We start from the raw sequence: 20,199 nt of genomic DNA on the forward strand, positions 1-20,199 counted from the left end.
TTTTTAAAAAAAAATTTGTAATATATCATTTCTGTTATATTCTTCTGAATCTATTATTTGTGATACTTGATCACACATGAAGAAGTTTAGAATATTAATGGAAATAGGGATGATGATAAAATGAATTTCATTATCCCATCTGAGGAGTTCAAACCCTTTCTTCAAAAGTACTGACTGGAAATATTTTTGATTTAATTACTGTTACAGGAGCTAAATACTTAGTTTTGAATTGTCTTCCTGATTGAATTACTGTGAGAAAAGAAGCTAAATAGTTTTGCTCCTAACTCATTTCTAATTGGCTCTTAAATATACCAAGGATAGTTCTGCTTGGACCTGAGATAATATGACCATTACTTTCTTATAGTACATGAGGGATATAATGTGGAGAATATAGTTGGATGAAGCAAGTAAACATGACTTTTAGTCCACCTATTAATTATTACATGCCTCAAGTGAGTTTTTAGTAATATTGGAACAAAACGGTTTTTCAGTGAGAGGATAAAGATTCAGACTATTGATTAAAGAGAGTTATATAAGAGGTAATATATGAAGAAGATATGATTGGCTTCCTTTTTATGAAGGTTTTAGAAATGACTCCTCTTCATCCCTCCCATGAGAGAGGGTCATCACTTTTCTATAGTATAGGCTGGACTACCACCCACACAAAACAGTGTGAAAGTATTAATGCTATTGCACAATATTTTATTCTCATTTTGAGCACAAATTGCTCATCCCTGCCTCTTCCATGTTAAGTACCAACATGTGGCACATTTGGGTCAATCAAAATATAAGTGAGGTGACATCAATTTTGGGTAGAAACATTTGATTGGTGATGACCACTTCAGTGAATCTCTTTCTGCTGGCATCCAGAATGGCAGTCAATGTGTTGTTCACCATCCCGAAAAGAGGATCATAATTAATACAGCTCAGCTTCTCTTGTGTGTGATAGACACATAGTCTCAATGGAAAATATGTGTGTGTGTGTGTGTGTGTGTGTGTGTGTGTGTGTGTATGTGCTTAGTAGTCCCCTGAAAATTTGGGAGTTATTACATGATACAATCATTTCAGGATCTCCCACCATCCCCCCTCACACCCCCAGAACATAGTAATGTCCAAAATTTCTAACTCAGAGATCAGAATCAGGTGTTTTGTTTTGAAAAATATCCATGGTCTGCATTACACATTGCTAGTCTTGACTTGAAATGACTTTGTCATGGTTCCCGAAGAAATATCATTTTGAAAACTGTACTTTCTGAGTAGATCAGCCAGGATGACTTAGCTTAAATATTTATTTCAGTTGACTTGTTGGGCAAGGTTATTCATTATTACACATTATATAGCATTTGCTAAATAGGATGTGCTAGATAGTTAATAGCATATACTAATAACTATTGACTAACTCTTCCAGGTAGGTATTAGCATTGACATTATAGGTGGAAAATCTGGAGGGTTTTGCGGTTAGGTGACTTGAATAAGGTTGCTCATTTTGAAAATGTTTAAGTAGGTCTAGTTTTATTTATTCCTGCTTACAGATTACAAAATCACATTCTTATAGAGAAGCATCCTGTTTGTAATATGCTTTAGCCAGAGGATGTATATCCCATTTGTTTAATTGACAAACAAGTTACAAAGTACAATATCAAAAGATCCAGTATTTATATCTTGTCTGATGAGAATCCATTTTAGGATTATTCTTGCCTTCTCAGATTGTAGGAAAAAGTGTTATGATTGAAGCTTCATGAAACTTTGTCAGCCTATAATCTTTACTGTAATTATAGTTGGATTCACAGCTGGGTTTTGTCTATAAAATTCAGTCTTAAGATGATAAATTCTGAGCAGAGATAGTGTTGATAGTGGTACTGTTTTAGAATGAGGCAACTTGGAGTGAAGCTGTGGTCAGTAATAAAAATATACTAAAATGGAGAGATTTACTTCTAAATTTTATAGAAGAGAAAAATAATGGGTGTATACTAGATAAGTTCTCTTAGATTTCTCCTAACTGAAAAATTTTTGAGAATTTTTAGGAAAGAATCTATTAGTTACTCATTTATTTGTCTACTTTATTTAAAGATAGGCTAGGTTTCCTATATTTTCAGTTCATAAATATTTTGGCAAAAATTCTGGGCTCATCATTAGTGATAAAATTCTAGGATCAAGAGAAGTCTCAGGAGTTTTATAAGATTCATGAGGTTAACCAGATTTTTTTTTTTTTTCACCTTGAGTGAATTTAAGAGCTGTAATGGGAGAAACCCCGGAATCTACAAATTAATGTAAAGGTTTAAATATTTATAAATTCCTTCACAGAAAACAAGCATGACTGGTTCTCAAATCTGCACACTTTACACTCTTTAACTGAACCCAAAGCTTCCTACTGGGATCTATATAATCACATTTTGAAGGATAAGATGTATGTTAGTAGAAAGATTCATTTTAATGGGCCTTTTGGAAGTTTTAACTGAGTATCTCTTATCTTATTCTCAGTAACTTTTAAGTTTTTAAAAAATAAAGTCTATACTTGTCTTTCGAATTGTCTCTTAGGCATCCCCCCCAATAGTTATTACAGCAATTGCTTTCCAAAAGACAATCAATTAATTAATAAACTATTAAAAACCTTATTTTGATCTTTCTGAATATATTAATGGGGTATTATGTTTTAATTATAGAAACTTGAAAGTTGTGGACAAATTACAAATATAGGAGAAAGTAAAAAGAATAAGCTATTTTAATCTGCAAAGCAAATTTTCCTAATGTTTTATATATATTTATGTTTTATTTGTTACTATGATGTATAGTGTGTTATTTACATGTTTTACTCATCCTTTTTGATATTTACTTACTTCATTATGTGAGAACCACTAAATTCACAGGTACTGGTGGACCTATTAACATTACTGATTAAACAACTGTGAAGTTAATAGGTCCACCAATACCACACTCACTTTTGACCCCTTTATAAATTTAGAGGTTCAAGAACACTTTCAGGTTTCATTAGTAATTAAAATTATGTACAGAACTTAATTTTTTTCAATCATTGTTATTTTAGCAAAATGGTAGATTAATATCAGTCAGGGAAAGAAAGGTGCAGGGGCGGAGTCCAGAAGAGTTCTAAATATGAAGGTTCAGTTTCTCTCTCAATGGAGTTGTGGTCATTTCTGACTTCTGCCGGCAATGGCTTATGACAATGCTCAAAGTATTGTGAAGCAGGGAAGCTCCCTTAGTGGTTAGGATTTTTACAGAGACTTGGTCATAGTTGAACTCCTATATTAATGACCCCAATTTCTAACCTCTATACAAGAAGAGCTAAAAGTTTGAGGCTCAAAACCCACACTAGAAATCAGATTGTAACCATAGACTATGTAGTTTGGCCCAGTATCTCCAGGTATTAAAGAACATCAGGCAGGATGTTCCAGTGGTTTAGAGAGTACCTCATTTTATAGGCAATAAGGTCAGCCAGACCTTAGCTGGGTAAAATTAATCCTTTATCTCACATTATCATATTTCTAAAAAATTTCCTATTCATTTAAAATTATTTTATATCATTAATATATATATATATATATATATATATATATATATATATGTTACACATGAGAGATTCATAAAATGTATGATACAATTTAATAATAAACAAAACATCTATAGTTAAAAGAAAACATTGCCTCTACTTTAGAGGCTTAAATATGTCCCTCTCCAATTTTATCCCTTTTCCTGTGAGAAGTAACCTTATCATGATGTTCAGTTAAGCACTTTTTTTGGGTAGTTTTACTAATTACATACATATTCCTAAACATGTTTGATTTGGAATTTTAAAAACCCAGACCATGTTAATTCATTCAGGTATAGGATAATCATCTCCATTGCAATACAGGATTTACATTCTTGGAATGTTACACTCAATTCATTCAAGGTGTAGTTGACATTTAGGTGATGTTCATGCTAAACCTGTTCTACTGCCTGTTTTATAAACAAAGTCTTATTGAAATATTAACAGGACATTTGCTTGCATATTGTCTATGGCTGCTTTTGAGCTATACTAGTTGAGTTGGTATTTGTGACATACTGTGTGTCATCCCCTGCTGTGTCAACTGTTGTGTATTTGTACTGCTTTACTCTTGCCTCAACAATGCTTGTTTCTGTTTTACCTCCCCAGTGCTTGGTGTTTTAGAAGACACTAGATTTGTATTTTTTACTTATCACATTTGGCATTTGTTGAGCCTCCTTGTTCTGATGATGTTTGTCTTTCTATAATTCTGAAAAATTCTCAGCATTTACTTTTCAAATGCTTATTTTTAAATATATACTTATTAATTGACACATTAATTGTAGATCTTAGTGGGAATTTGTTGTGATTTGTCCATACATGCATACAGTGTATATTAATCATATCCATCCACCCTTCTTCTACCCTCATGCCTCCCCCCACCCCACGCCCACCCTTGTATGCCCTTGCCGACATACACTATTTCTACTTTCAGGTCAACTTTTATTTATTTTTCCTTTCTTCTTAATCCTTATATTAGAGGGAACATAATGATACTCATCCTTTTTTGTTTGTTTGTTTGGGTCTGGTTTACTTAGTTGAACATGATGTCCTTAAGTATGCTTCTTTTCTAGTACCCTGAGTGAGTGATCTATGTTTGGACCCTCTATTGGGCTTTTAAAGGTATCCCTACCTCTGTGTCTCTCAACCTGTTATTTTTAAGTCATTTTAGATGACTGTGCTTATGGGTACCCAATTGATGTTACGAATTTTCTTTTCATCAGATGCCTAATCCATGTATATGTTTTCAATTTTAATACATGTAATTTTTATTTCTAAAAGTTCTACTGTTTTCTTTCTCAGTTTGTTTTATTTTCAGTGAGTCTTTTTGGTACTACCCATCCCAACATTTCCAGCTATTGTTTCATTTCTGTAAATAATTGTTTTTTCCTAGGATTATTACTTTTTCTGGCTTTCAGGATATCTTGAAAATGCTTTTAAGATTAAAAACATGCTTTTTAGATATTTTTGGAATGTATTATACTTTGTCATACTACCTGAAATATAAAACTATAATACCTTTCTTTCCCAATTCCTATATTATGTCCCGGAGTAATTTTGATTTTTTCCCTTTAGCCTATTAGCCTTTTCTATTTGTTGTTGTTGTTGTTGTTGTTGTTGTTGTTTTTGGGTACCAGGTATTGAACCCAGGGGCACTTAACAGTGAAACACATCCCAGCCCTTTTTAAATACTTTTATTTAAAGACAGGGTTTTAATGAGTTGCCCAGGGCCTCACTAAGTTGCTGAGGCTGAAATATTATTTACCTTGAACATCTTATGATTCTCCTGCCCCCGCTTCCTGAGCCACTGGAATTACAGGTGTGTTCCATCACACCTACTCTTTTCTATATTTTTAATTGTATCCATAGATAGTGTATCTTGATAGAATTTGTTGTTTTTCAGAAGGCATCAGTAGTGTCAATGATCACATTAATCTAAGTTTATAAACCAGACCCATCTTAACAATTCATCTTCTAAATTTGCTGGCTTCTGAGGCTTAACACATTACATTTATTTATTTATCACTTTTATTTCTTACTGTTTTGATTTTCATGAATTTTGCCCTGTTTCATACTTCAATCTCATGTTAATTGATATGATTTTAGATGACTATATTTAAAGAAAGAATGATACTCTGTGAATTCTAAGGTAGATAGATTTTTATGTTATTTTTAAAAATATTTTTGGTAAATGTCATCAAACAGAAATCTTTTCATGTTTTCCATTGCTTTTTATACCCAACATGTTCTTCTCTAATCACAGGTGAATATTATTTACCTACATTTTTCTTTTTAAATGATGTAAGGATTATTTTATAACCTGTCATTCATTTATTATCACTTTTAGATCATATATATTTGTGTGTATGTATGTGTGTGTGTGTGTGTGTGTGTGTGTGTGTGTGTGAATTTTAGGTAATAATACTAGAGTTATTCCCATATGAATATCTGTTAGTATCTTTTAGATCCTCTATTTCATCTCACTCATGGGATATTGAAGGTAACAGGCATCCATAATTCCTAGCACAGTGATCACATATTTTGATTCCTTGCTTTCAGAAATGTGTGATTGAAGTTGTTGATAAGAACAAAAAAGTTGCCCTTGTTGTTCATCCGTAATTGATACATGCTCTCCTCAACAAAAAAATAATCCAAGAAAAATGCAAATAACGTTATCCATAGACGAGATGACATACTTTACTAAGTTAAAAAAAAATTAAAAGGATGATGGTAGTCAGTGCTGAATATGGTAAAAAAATTACATCTTTGAACATGGAAATATAATAGTAGAATAAAGGGGGAACAGGAAAAGCATCATATTTAATTCTGTGAAATATCTTTATATTACTCAAAAGTCCTTGACAATATCATTATAAGACTGATTATTTAAAAATTTAAGTAATATTTGAAATTCTCTGTAATATATTATCTCAAAATTTATTTGGATAAATTATCATGAAAATTTATTTTATAAAATGTATATTTTAAGATTTAATTACATATAAATGCTCTTTCTCTAGCATATTATTTACAATACTACTGAATAGTAAAAGTTATTCTTTGTGAAAGTGTTAGTGTGTAGTACTCTTAAAAATGTTGTTTTCTGAACTATTTAGTAGAACTGGAGATATGATAAGGCAATAACACATGTTTAGACAAATATTATATGTACATACTGGGATTTTATCATTCTTTTCATAACAGTGTGCTGCTTTAGAGTGTATCTAATATATTTTAGTTCTTTTAAATCACATGAAATTTGGCACATTCCTATGGTAGACAAATAACTAAGCATTTGAAAACTGACCTTGGTTTCTGCATCATAATTCAGGATTGTTGTTTAAATCCTAGTTCTACAAGTGTAGAGAACATAAAATCTACTAATGAAAGCCACCTCTCCCAAGATAACTATTCTAAAGGAATAAGTTCTCTCTTTATGAATTTATACTTGATCTTATAAATAGAATTTCATCTCAAATTTCTTCATTTTCTTATTCATTATGAACCTTTTTTCCTCTCTCAGCAATCTTTCTGAGCTCTTTTCGGGTGCCATATGAGGAAATAAAAACGATGATATTGGAAGTGGATGAAACACAGTTGGCAGAGTCTGTGATTCAGGTAAACAAACAGAGCCTAAATTTCAGTATTTCATTGCAAACTTCTCATTAAATAGAAATCTGTAAGTGAAGCATAATTTTTAACCCTAATCATTCAACTGGAAAATCATTACTGCATAATTAACTTTAGCATAACTTCTGCACTGCCAGAAGATAAAACTGCATCTTTCTCAAGTGCAGACTAAATATAATGCTAACAAAATCATTACATTTCAATTATTTTAAATGAGTGTTTCTGAAAGGCAAATTTAATTTTACATATGTATTTGTGTTACAATTAACATTTGTGATATGTTAATTTAAATTTGTTTTACAGCCTTTGTAGATTGTGTTTTTCTTAGGTTTATGAAGTTGTGTTATTGTTTGGTATAGGAGCTTGAGGGAGAGTTTACTTAGTCTCATTCACTAAGAACTCCTTTAGAGTCATTGGTGCTCATATAGGTGTTATGGATTTGTTGGCAGGGTGCTCTGAATTCACTGAGAAAGCTGGAGTACTTTTTATTTTTATTTATTTATTTACTTATTTATTTGTTTTTGGCACCAGGGATTTGAACCCAGGATAGCTTAAATATTGGGCTACATCCCTAGCACATTTGCTCTTTTATTTAGACAGTGGGTCTCACTGAGTTGTTAAAGTCCTTGCTAGGTTGATGAAGCTTGGCTTTGAACTCTTGATTCTCCTTCCTCAGCCTCCAGAGCCTCTGGGATTATAGGTGTGCACTACCATGTCCAGCTGGAACACTTTTTAAATGATTCTTGCCTGCTGTATTTTTAAATGCATGGTAATGTGGTACTAACGTTACTTACTGAATTCTACTAAGTGATCAAGTATATATACCAATAGATTTGAAGTTGGAGAATCAAAACACAAATTGTATTTGAGAGAGTATCTTCATTTCATGCTCTTTTGTTTTGATAAGAATATGTTTGCAAAAATGGATTTTTAATAACAAAGAACCATGGACTATTTATTATATCAACAAATGATTAAGATTATTTTAGATGTTTTAACCTGTCAATGAATGAATCTTTAGAAGTTGTTCTCAGTTTTCTCTCCTTTTTTTGTCTTCTAAGTTTGATGTTTATACTGTGTCATTTGTGATTCATGCTGTCTCTCAGACACTCATAAACTACCTAATTCAATAGCTCTTTTTTAGGCATCTTTTTCCCCCTATAGCATTTTTTTTCCCAACTGAATTTTTGTCTGTATTATTGTTGATTGTGTATGTGGCTTCTTGCTGGGAGCAGATGCCAAGTTCCTTAAAGGAAATCTTTCTACTTAATACATGTTTGTATTTCTTATAATGATTTCGTTAAATATTTAGAGTAGCTCTTCACTTGATTACATGAATGTTTTGGATGATCATGTGGCTTTTGTTGTCTAGAGATAGAAAAAGGTCATCTGCATTTTAAAATTTATGTCCAAAGAGTTTCAACTTTGCTAATTCTTAATAATTAGCAATAATAACTTCTTAATGTATTAGTCTTCTATTGCTGCTACAACAATTCATCACAAACTGAATAGCTTAAAGTATTGCAAATTTAATATCTTACACTTGTATAGAATATGGTGTTGTCCTCCCTGTGGTGAAGTCAAGGTGTTGACAGATTTTTATTCTTTCATTTAAGCTCTAGGGAAAACTCCATACCTGTCTTTACAGCTGATTATAGTTGCCAACTGTCCTGAACTCCAGGGCCTCTTCATCTTTCAAACCACCCAGGTTGCCTTCTGTTGCTTTATTTCATGGATGCTTCTCCCTCATGCTATTGCTTTATTTTAGTTTTTCTCTTTGAGGACTTCTGTGATTACATGAGTATGTCATATAATCCAGTATATTCACCCTAATTTGAGTTCAGCTGATAGTCACCTTGGTCCATCTGTCATCTAACTTCCCTTTGCAATTCCACCTAATATTTTCATAGGTTCTGTGAGTAGACATGGGTGTCATGGATGAATGGATGTCATTATTGTGCATACCTATGCTTGGTAAATACCAGTTTTATGAGTTTTCTAAAACCTAAAATAAATAAATGAAAATAAAAGACTCAATCCCATCAGACTTTTTACAAGTATTTTATTGTATCACCATGCATTGTATTAGGCTCTATTCGAGGTAGATATCACCTTAAAATTTGTGTTTTGCTAAGGGAGATGACATTTACACACATAATTAAAATATAAAATAAGCATAATTTAATCAAGATTGGTTTAGAACTAGAAAGCAAGTGGGAGTATGCACTCTGTGTGGTATATATGGAGGCAAGGGCACTTCAAGGGCATATAAGGCATGAATGTAAAACAGGGTGGGGATTGGATGAAAAATTTAGCTACATGCAGCTATATTGACAATAGTAACACTGAGGTAGGAGGCAAAAACTGGGTGTATTAGGACAACTTGTAGAATTTAGTTGGACAATAACTTTGAGATTTATAGGGAGCATGGGAAATTTGGTAAGAGGAAAGCAAGGGTAGATTGAGCCTGTAGTCATACACATCCTAATAGTTTTTCACATTATAACACATAAACAATAATATGAACAAATTTCTGAAGAAATATTAAAAATCTAATTATATATTAACTAAACAATTCACAGAGATTTGATATTCATCTAAAACAATGCTGAAGAAATTTGGAGATTCAATATAATAAATAACATAGTCAATCCAACTGCTCACATGGTTAAAGGAAAATATAAATAATTATGTGTTTGCTCTCAGGCAGTTCCATTAAGAGACATTTCTACCTTAGTGGAAAAATCATGCATTGTTTTTGTTCACTTTGCTAATATTAATTGTGAATACTTTTTCTAGAGATGATCCTTCATTGCCACCTTTTTGTTTTTGGCCAGTCAACTAAGTTTTTAATGCGAAGGTATACAGGGAGTTCTTTTTTTTTGATCTTACTTCTTTTGATGGATAGTGTTCTCTAACAGTATTTTTAACTAATAACACCTTGGGAGATCTTTTCTGCCAATATATATATATATATATATATATATATTAGATCTTTTCTCTCTATATATTTTCTGTCAATATATGTATACACACACACACACACACATATAGCATGTTATAGGCTTAATTATAATTGGTGCTTGATGTTGGGCTTATACAAAATTACATAACTTGGAATTGTGAGAACCAACCACTCTTTTTTCCCCTTAATTTTAATATCACTACATTAACTAGTTATATCATTATTATAGTTGAGTATATTTTGTATGGAGGGCTATATAGACTTTGTCTAAGAGATTGTTTAAACATTTATGTTCTATTGGGAAAGTGTAATTGCGTGTATCCCCCTAGTCTTTTTTCAAGTAGTCTCTTATTTAAGTGTGTGACTTGGAAAGGCTGTGCATAGAAAAAGGAGCCAGAGCAGCCAAAGGAAAGTATGATTTATAGAATGCAGATGCTACCATTAAAGGGCCTTTTGAGCCATGGACACTTAAGTTCTTAGGAGACCTCTTTATATGTTTTATCTGCAAGTATACCATCCTATATCTGCCATGTCTTTTAATTTTTTTTTTTCATGTCAGAAAAGCTACTTTGTCTTTTAATAGTACCTTCAGTTTTTATTATTAAAACATAATCCTACTGGTTAAATCTTACAAGTACTGCCATTAAAATTTCCTTGATTTCTTTTCTATCCTTTTCCTTGCCTTTTACTAGCAATATGGTGATTTCTTTTATCCCTCTGAGTGAAGTGTTTTATGTTTGGCTTTGCCTGAAATTTCTGACATTTAATTCCCTAAAGCTGAAATGCAATGGATCACATCTATCCAGGTGAGAAAGCTGTTCCTTTGCTGTAAGTTTGAGTTCTTTCTCATTTGTAAGTTAATCAAATAAACATTCAGTAGTGCTTGATTTGAATATATAATAATTCTGGGATAGAGAAAAAAGAAAATTGTTTCCAAGATGCAGAGAGTGTTGCTTACGGCTTGGTGTAAAGGAGGTTACTGAGAAATAAAACTAAAGATTAACTTCTTCACTGGTTTCCTTTTCATAGTTTAGTAATTTTCATAAAATTTAGAAAGCTCATTGAGTGAAGATATTTTATTTTGGTTTCAATTTTTAGAACTTATTAAAGCATCTTCCTGATCAAGAGCAATTAAATTCCTTGTCTCAGTTCAAGAGTGACTATAACAACTTATGTGAACCTGAGCAGTTTGCTGTTGTGGTGAGTACTATCAGCATTAACCCTTTTGATGGTTTTCATTTCTACTGTGCAGAGCCAGAGAAAGAAAATTCGAAGCTTTTACCCACATACATTTAATATTCATCTTGCTGGATTTTTTCTAAACTAAGGATATTCATGGGAAATTATCTTGATTTAAAATAGTATATTGAAACTCTGTCCTTAAATGAAATTCAAGGGGCATTCAAAAAGTGTACATATAATTTTGTTATGTTCTGTATTTAATGGTAAAATATTAAATGAATGCTGTACTTCTTAAGCATATATTTGTGATTTATTCTAGAGCTGTGCATTCCAACATACTGCAAGACTAGCTTCAGGTTATTGTTTTAATCCCTCACTTGAGTTCATCTCATGGTTTTGGCTAAATTAGAAATATTGTCTCCTCTGCAATGAGGGTGAAGAATGAATTCGGTTAAAAAAAAATCTTTGAGACACCTTGGTAGTCATCTTGTTTGCTCTCCTATTTTATGGAAGTAGGTTTCTGAAGAGGTGAAAAAACTTGCCAATGGTACATATTAGCTGGATTGTGACTTAAAATTAGTTTTTTTTTTTAATTGGTTGTTCAAAACATTACAAAACTCATGACATATCATCTTTCCTACATTTGATTCAAGTGGGTTATGAACTCCCATTTTTACCTCAAATACAAATTGCAGAATCGCATCGGTTACACATCCACGTTTTTACATATTGCCATATTAGTGACTGTTGTATTCTGCTACCTTTCCTATCCCCTACTGTCCCCCCTCCCCTCCCCTCCCATCTTCTCTCTCTACCCCATCTGCTGTAATTCAATTCTCTCCTTTGTTTTTTTTTTTTTTCCCTTTCCCCTCACAACCTCTTATGTGTAATTTTGTGTAACAATGAGGGTCTCCTTCCATTTCCATGCAATTTCCCTTCTCTCTCCCTTTCCCTCCCACCACTCGTCTCATGCTCTTCCTCCCTGCTCTGTTCTTTCTTTTCTTTGCTCTTTTCTACTACCATTGAATGATCATTTTTATGGTGGTTACTCTAGTCATCATAATGATACTATAAAGTAGTGATTTTTTAATAAGATTATTATTTTTCTCATTTATCTTCAGTTATATTACCAACCTCCAGGGCCAGGATGAAATTGTATTGGACGATGAAGTTGTACAATTTTAAAGGTTCAGATTGGCTAGCAATTGGCAGATCTGTACTCCATATTTGGTGTGTTGTAGGCATTTGCTCTTAAATTCCTTCCTTTATCTCAAACCACCACTGTTCAACTACCTTTACCCATAAAGTTCAAAGATCTGCATATAGATTCCAAAAGGCTTTCCCTTTTTCTCACAGTCTTTTGTTTTTATTATGAAATGTTTAAACTCAACTTGTTTTTAAAGAAAAATACAAAAAAATACAAAAAAAACCATTTTTTAAAATTTTTACTCCTATTCTCCAGATTATTCCCCTCTCTACCTTCCCCCATTTTCCTTTGTTTTGCTTTACCCATTTATGTTTTCTTTCTCTTAATGCTTATTTTTTATTCTGTTTGCTATGTCTTCTATGTCAGAATAGGCGAATAAAAGAGAATTAGTGTTAAATTTTTAACCACAGGGCTAAGGATATGGCTCAAGTGGTAGCACGCTCGCCTGGCATGCGTGTGGCCCGGGTTCAATCCTCAGCACCACATACAAAAAAGATGTTGTGTCCGCTGAAAACTAAAAAATAAATAATAAAAAATTCTCTCTTTAAAAAAAAAAAATTAAAAAAAAATTTTAACCACAGACTAATAGTGTTGATTTATCCCCATCTCTTTTGATTGTTCCACTAGAATAATATACAAAATTATAATTTTGAAATATTTCTTATATATATTAAATTTGAAACACATGCAAGGTTTTATGAAAATGCCCATTTAACCATGAAGTTTATATGTCACAGGTTGTCATAGAAAAGATTTCAACCTATTCCTTTGTTCTAGGGATTCACAGAGAAATGGGCTCAAACTTACTAATATTTAAAATTTATTAAAAAATCAGCAAATTATGCTTTCTTTTGAAAATCTAGTATTCATCATCAAATTGCTATTATTTATGAACAGTGTACTCTTAGGAGCCAGAAAACTAGAACAAAAATATTCTGAGAATCTACTGGCTAATGTTATAGTTTCAATTTTCAGACGAGAGATGGACCATTTCATGCCATTTCATGACATGTCAATTTAGACTTGACCAGGAATTTACACATTTCAAAATAGGTTATACTTGGGTACAAATGAAGTGTAGTATTGAAAGAATAATCCTACTGAAAATATTTCGTATGGAGAATATGAATAATGTTGATTATGAAGATTCTTACACATACTGTGTTAAGTTGTGATTTGTGTGGTGCTCACATTTTAAATGGTAATTGTTTTGATGGAGGAAAGAGAATGAAAATTGAGCAAAAAGTAATTATTATTATTTTTTTCATTTAACCATTCCCAATCTGTCTCCTCCTACTTCTCAAATCCCTTCTCTTCACCCCTATTCTTTCTATCCCTTTCTAATACTCCTAAACACACAAAAAAAGGAAGCACACTAAAGCTCAAAACAGTCATTGATAATTAACCCAAAAGTAAAAAAGAAAAAAAGTCCTGGCTAAAGCATGTTAAACGGAATTGAATAACTGAAATTTTCTCTCTCCTCAATTAAATCTCAATTTTAATTTTTTTTTATGGAGTAATGTGTCTTCCGCTCATCTACATCATATTAACAATACAACAGTATGATGATTTTTGAAAATTTATTATAATTGCCACATATATTTCTGTAAGATTTTCAAAATAGAAAGTTGTACTTTTAAAATAACAACATTTTGAAATAATGTTTGTATCAAAGATGTGCAATTGAGGTAAGCGAAACTATACATTTCCCCGAGATATTCATCTTGCCTTTAAGGTACATTTACTTTTTGATTTTGCTTAGATTTTAAAGTACTAATCATTTCTACCTGAAAAAAATCGCAGAAGCACAGCCAGGAAATTAGCACAGGTTGGTTTAGTTTAGCCCCATCTCCCCATGCCTTTTCATTTGTTTCTTTCCATAAAGCAACTTGTTCTTAGCTGTTTCATCTTCAGGTTCTGTAGACTGATACTGTGATTTTTAGCATTTTCTTGTTGCCAGAAACTAGTTAAAAATCTACAGTTATTTTGTTTACCAGTGACACTCACTTTTTCTCCTGTAAGATTATATAAACTGATTAATTTGATTATTTGAGTTAGAAGCTCCTTAGAAAATCTATTCTCTTTAAGTACACTGAGGCTTGAGATGATGGATAAATTCACTGAAGTTCTTTGCCTAAAACCAATTATAATTCTTAACAAGAATTTTATATATATAAAATAATCCTGATGCAGCTCTACCAAGATATTGGTGTTCATTTGCATTGTTTTCTTTTTAATGGAAAAGCAGAATGCAAAAAATAACAAATCTAAAGTATCAGGAGCTAGTGCCAAAGACCAATTAGAATGTATCATGACTAATCTACAAATTTGAAATTTACTTTATTTTTATTCTATATTACTTACAGATTTATAGGCCTTTTATGCCTTTTATAAATTTCAGATCAGAAATATCATATATAATTGTTTCTTTATCTTTTGGCTAAGATCAAGTATAATATCTGTTCTAATTTAAAATATTATACCAATTTCCATAAAAATTGCATATCCTTGATGCTTTGTTCCAACCACTAAACTGTTTGATTTGTCTGTTTTCTTCATGTTTCCCTGGATATTATTTCATTTTCATATTTCTTCCTTGGAAATTGGAAGAAAAAAATTTCTTAATGGTGTTTTTGCTAGTTTGTGTAATTAACAGCCCTAAATGTGGGTCTAGGAAACATGGGTAAATTTTATGGTATGGCGAGTTAAGTTATTCATATGTTACCAGACACTCCACTGAATTAATTCTCCTTGTGGTCCTTTATGACCAGACATGGACCGCTTTGCTGAGAAAAGCACTCAAACATTTCTAGAGCTGACCATCTTTTTATGTGTTATCGTGTAGTGCTAGTGAGATAATGAAATATGGCTGGTGGTCCAGTAAATTTTCTTTTTTTTTTTTGGGTGGTGCTGGTAATGAGAACCCAGAGCTTTCCACAAGCTAAGTACATAGTCTGTCTCTGAACTAAGGCCCAGCCCTACATTTTTCTTTTACTGCTTCTTCTAATTTTATGTATGTATGTATGTACTACATACATATGTTCTTTTTAGATATACATGATAAATAGGGTGTATTTTGACATATTATACCTACAAGGAGTATAACTTACTCTAATTTGGATTCCATTCTTGTGATTGTACATGATGTGGAGTTTCACTGGTCATGTATTCTAAAATAAGATGTATTTTTAAATGACATGTATGAATTCTACTTATTTACAGAGTACAGTGTTATGTTTTGATACATCCACACATTGAGTAGTGATCTAATCAGGATAGTGAGCATATTCATCACCTCTTTAACATTAACCACTTTATATAGTGATAACAATTAAAATTTTCTCTTCTACTTGGTTTTGAAATATAGATTTGAAATCCAATGGTATGAATTTAGGACTTTAGATGTTAATGATATTGACTTGTTTTTGTAACTGGTAATATATTTATATGTTGTTTGTTTTCTAGGAGATGTTGGCATGTGAAAAATAATACATCAAAAAATCCAAACAAACTGTCATTTAATGCTGAGATACTAAGGGTTCTGGCCAAATGATATTTTAGAGGAGTGCTCTGGGAGGGGATTGATATTCATGTCTTTTTGAAGTAGTTTATATGGAAGAAGACAATTTACCTTCTGTTTTTATGTGTTGGTTAGTTTCTGTTAGTGGGAGCTGAATATTGACTGAAGTGTTTAAATTTGAAATATTCTTTTCCCTGGACAGTTCAGCAGAATAATTTCTTAAGAAATTAGTTTATATTTGGGATGTAGTAGCATTCTATTTTATTCAGCTTAGTTTTCTGTCATCTGGTTAAGGAATGAAAAAAAAATATTTCCAAGAAATTCTTCACTGATTAGGTCAGTATCCTGTAACTTATTTTATTGCTAATTCCCCACTTTCAATCCCAACATTTCTCATCTGTTCACCAAAATATGGCCTACTTTCCAAAGGTTGGTTTCCGTGGAGTAGAACTTGACTTTAGTTGTATAATTGCTTTTCTTATATTTGCAGGGTTGCTTTGATCAATAAGCTATTACGTAAAATCACTGTGTTCACAGTGACATGGTTTAAATGTGTGAGAAATGATTTATGTAAATATTCAATGGGATCACAAGATTAGCTGAAGTTTGGAAAGAGGCCTAAAAATGTGTATTTGAAGTTTGGTGTACTAGACTTTCTTTGATTAAAAATTCTAGGTTTCTGAGTATTTTTCTTCATATTATTTTTGTTCAGCTGCCTGTTCTTCAAAGGAATCAAACATTTATAGGAAGATTGAATGGAACAAATGTCCTGTTTGTGTACTGTATTTTGATCTGCTACCATTTGGTGTCACTGTAGGGCAGGCCTTTTAAACTTTATGCTGTGGAGGCCTCTTTTCTTTTTTGGGGAAAAAAAAAAATGTAGGAAGCTTATGCATTTTTTCCTGGATTAAAAATGCCATTTAAAACACACCATAATATTCTTGGTGTAAACTATTTAAATAACAAAAAAAATATTGAATACAATGGGAATGTTCCCTTGCTCCACCTGCCTCACTTAATTTCACACAAATTGTCATTCTGAAGAGTTGGACTTTTTATTCTGTTTCTTTGTATTAACAATTGTATGCACGATCATATGGACAATTTTAAAAATACATTGTTCTGAAACTTTTTTTGCCATGTATTTTGAAGATCTTTTCCAAAGGCTGTTTTTATTTTCATTTTTTTAGTATTTCATAGCCCACATGAATTTTCCTTTTATTCTTTTAATAAAAGATGGTAATTTGCCCCCCTCAAGGTTTCATTAAAAACTCCTACATATATCTTTATATATGTATTGATGGTACATGACCATGATCCAGCTTTAAATCTTATCTATACCTCTGACTGGATATGTGTTTGTGGATAGTTATTGATTTTTCTATTCCTCAGTTTCCTGAAATAGGACTATGTTTTCTCTTGCTTTTATAACAAATTACTGCACACTTGGTGGCTTAAAGCAACACAGGTTTATTATATTATAAATTTGGATGGGGACCACAAGTTCAGAATGGGGGTAAAGCAGAGCCACACTCCTTTTGAGGGCTCATGAGGGAGGATTTATTTCCTGGCTTCTTCCAGATTCTGTAAACTGTCTATATTCCTTGGTGCATGGCCCAGCCATACTTTTAATTCTGCTTTTGTCAACCTAACTTCTTCTCTGATCCTCCTGCTTCCCTTTTAGAAGGACTCTTTGATGGTACTGCACCTACCTGGACAATACAGGATAAATTCCCATCTCAAGAGTGTCAATCATATATGCAAACTCTTTTTTTGCCATATAAAGTACATACTCAGAAATGTCATGGCACAAGAGTGTGGCAGAAGAAATCGATTCAGCTTATAGCAGCCAGGAAACAGAGAGAGCTCTTACAGGAAGAAACATGGACAAGATCCACACCTCCAGTGACCTTCTTCTGACAGCAAGTCTCCCAACAAGTCTCCCTAACTCTCTTATTGTTTGATACAAAATTAAGTGTCCTTCCTCTTTGTTACTAGAGTACCCTGTGCATATATCCAAATGTCTATTATTACGCTGGAATCTAAGTGCTACTTTACACTCATGGTTTTCACTTAGGCTATTAATGAAAGACATGAAGTTAGTTTGGTATAATTTCTTTAAATACTCGTTTTGGCTTCTTATAATTCCTACTTAAATAATTCATCTTCTGTCTTTTCTGCCAGTTACATAAACTGTGCCAGTCTAAAACTTGTCGACTGTAATGTTATCTATTGGAAAATGCAAGTGCTATTCTGCTGTTCACACACCACTTCTGTTTATTAGTACCTGTGCACTTACTCAGGGTCCCTCACATTATATCATGCTTTGGGCACCTGTTTGGCAATTTTATCTGTTTGGAATGACTATTATTGAAAAACTATATCCATGGCTATTCAAATCTTAGTATGTTTCTCTGGAGACTGTTATAAGCATTGAATGATTCTTTTAAATTATTCTTGTTATTAGTTTGCATTTTTTTTCACATGCTTGTTCCAGGATCTAGGGATTAGTATAAACCCACCTAATTTTCTCTAACTTAGTTCAGGCCTTATTAGTTTAGATCACTCTAAGTTATCATTGGTTTTTACCTTTAAAAATTTCAGGCATTTAATGCTTCTGTAATTTTTTATAACCTTATTTATGTCTTCTATCTCATTCAGCAACCTAAGTCAAGATAATTATATTGTTATTTGAATTGAAAGATAATTTTTGTATTTTCCACTCTAGTATATATTTTCTTTGAAGATCTTTTGTTCTCAGATTTCTTCTTAATTCTTTCTATACATGGCACAGTGAAGTTATGTTGGCAAAGCTCATAAAAGGCCATACGCAGACTCTTTACATCTTTATTAGGTAGTCCACAATAATGTATAAATGATTTATGGGTTTAACCAAATATACTGACATTCATAAATAATTTGAGATTTTTAATGGTTGAACTTAACATTGGTTTTACTGCTGATAGATTGGGCATATTTAAGAAGTTTCCTAATATTAAATTCAGCTCTCATTAAATAATTCTAAAGAAGTGGCACCAGGTAGCAAGTTTTCCATTAATATAAGTCTTAGCCTTTTGGTGTTACAAAGGCTTGAGTTTCATGGATGAACTTAGGCTTTGGGCTTATGTTGGTGTTTTAGTCAGCTTTTTCACCACTGCTACCCAAAGACCCAACCAGAATGATTTTAGAGGAGGAAAAGTTTGACCTTCAATTTCAGAGGTCTCTATCTGTAGACCACCATCTCCATTGCCTTAGGCACTAGGTGAGGCAAACCATCATGGCAGAATAGTGTGGTGGAGGAAGCAGCTCAGGGCCTGGCAGAGAGTTCTACTCACAAGAACAAAATATATATACCCCAAAGGAATGCGCCTATGGACCCTTCTCCTCCAGCCACACCCTACCTGCCCATAGTTACCAACTGGATAATCCATATCAGGGGATTAATAAACTGATTAGTTTAAGTTTCTCATAATCCAGTTATTTCACCTCTTAAGCTTTCTTGCATTATTTCCCACGAGTTTTTTGTTGATACCTCATATATTAACAATAAAAGATGGTAATTGTACTATTGTCTGATATGTTTTGTTGAATACCTAGTGTCCTTGACTAAGTAGTGATTACTTTGTCATTCACTTATTAGCAACTATTTATTGAATACCTGGATCTAGGCATTGCTCTAAGTTCTGAGTTCATTGTAGTGAGCATCTCTCAATTTTTGTGGGTAGTAATATATACATAAGCAAAGATGTAATAACATGATATTAGTAGTAATAAATGCTCTGCAGGAAGCGGTGGAATGATAGTGAAAGATATCTCTTTAGGGTAGTTTGAAGCTCTCTAGGAAAAAGTAATGGTTGATCAGAAGCCTGAATGACTTCAGTAAGATATATGGGTATCTTGAGGAAGCATAGACAGAAGAAATCACAAATCCCAACACCTTGAGGAATATGTGCATTTGGTGATGTGAAGTGAATGGTTGTGGCAGAGTGACTGAGGGAGAATGGTAGGAGATGAGTTTAGAAAGGCCATCAGGGCATTGTTAAGTGTTAAGACCATGAATTTTATTCTAAGAAAGCTGTGGAGAGTTATAACAAAGGATTGAAATAATCAGATAGATGCTTTAGGACTGTTTTTCTGGCAGCTGACTGGGGAAA

At 32.5% G+C, this 20,199-nt stretch overlaps 1 protein-coding gene across 4 annotated transcripts in view; it reads left to right on the forward strand.

The window, feature by feature from the left end:
• The window catches only part of Diaph3 (diaphanous related formin 3), a 464,142-nt gene that overhangs the window by 211,585 nt on the left and 232,358 nt on the right, over positions 1-20,199 (forward strand). For all 4 annotated transcript variants that reach the window (XM_076871975.2, XM_076871976.2, XM_076871977.2 and 1 more), the window contains 2 exons: positions 7,065-7,159; positions 11,235-11,336. In XM_076871975.2, the coding sequence (XP_076728090.2) occupies positions 7,065-7,159; positions 11,235-11,336 (197 nt within the window). The remainder of the gene's footprint in view (positions 1-7,064; positions 7,160-11,234; positions 11,337-20,199) is intronic.

This window comes from Callospermophilus lateralis, chromosome 12, assembly GCF_048772815.1.
Source record: "Callospermophilus lateralis isolate mCalLat2 chromosome 12, mCalLat2.hap1, whole genome shotgun sequence".
Lineage (NCBI taxonomy): Eukaryota > Metazoa > Chordata > Mammalia > Rodentia > Sciuridae > Callospermophilus > Callospermophilus lateralis.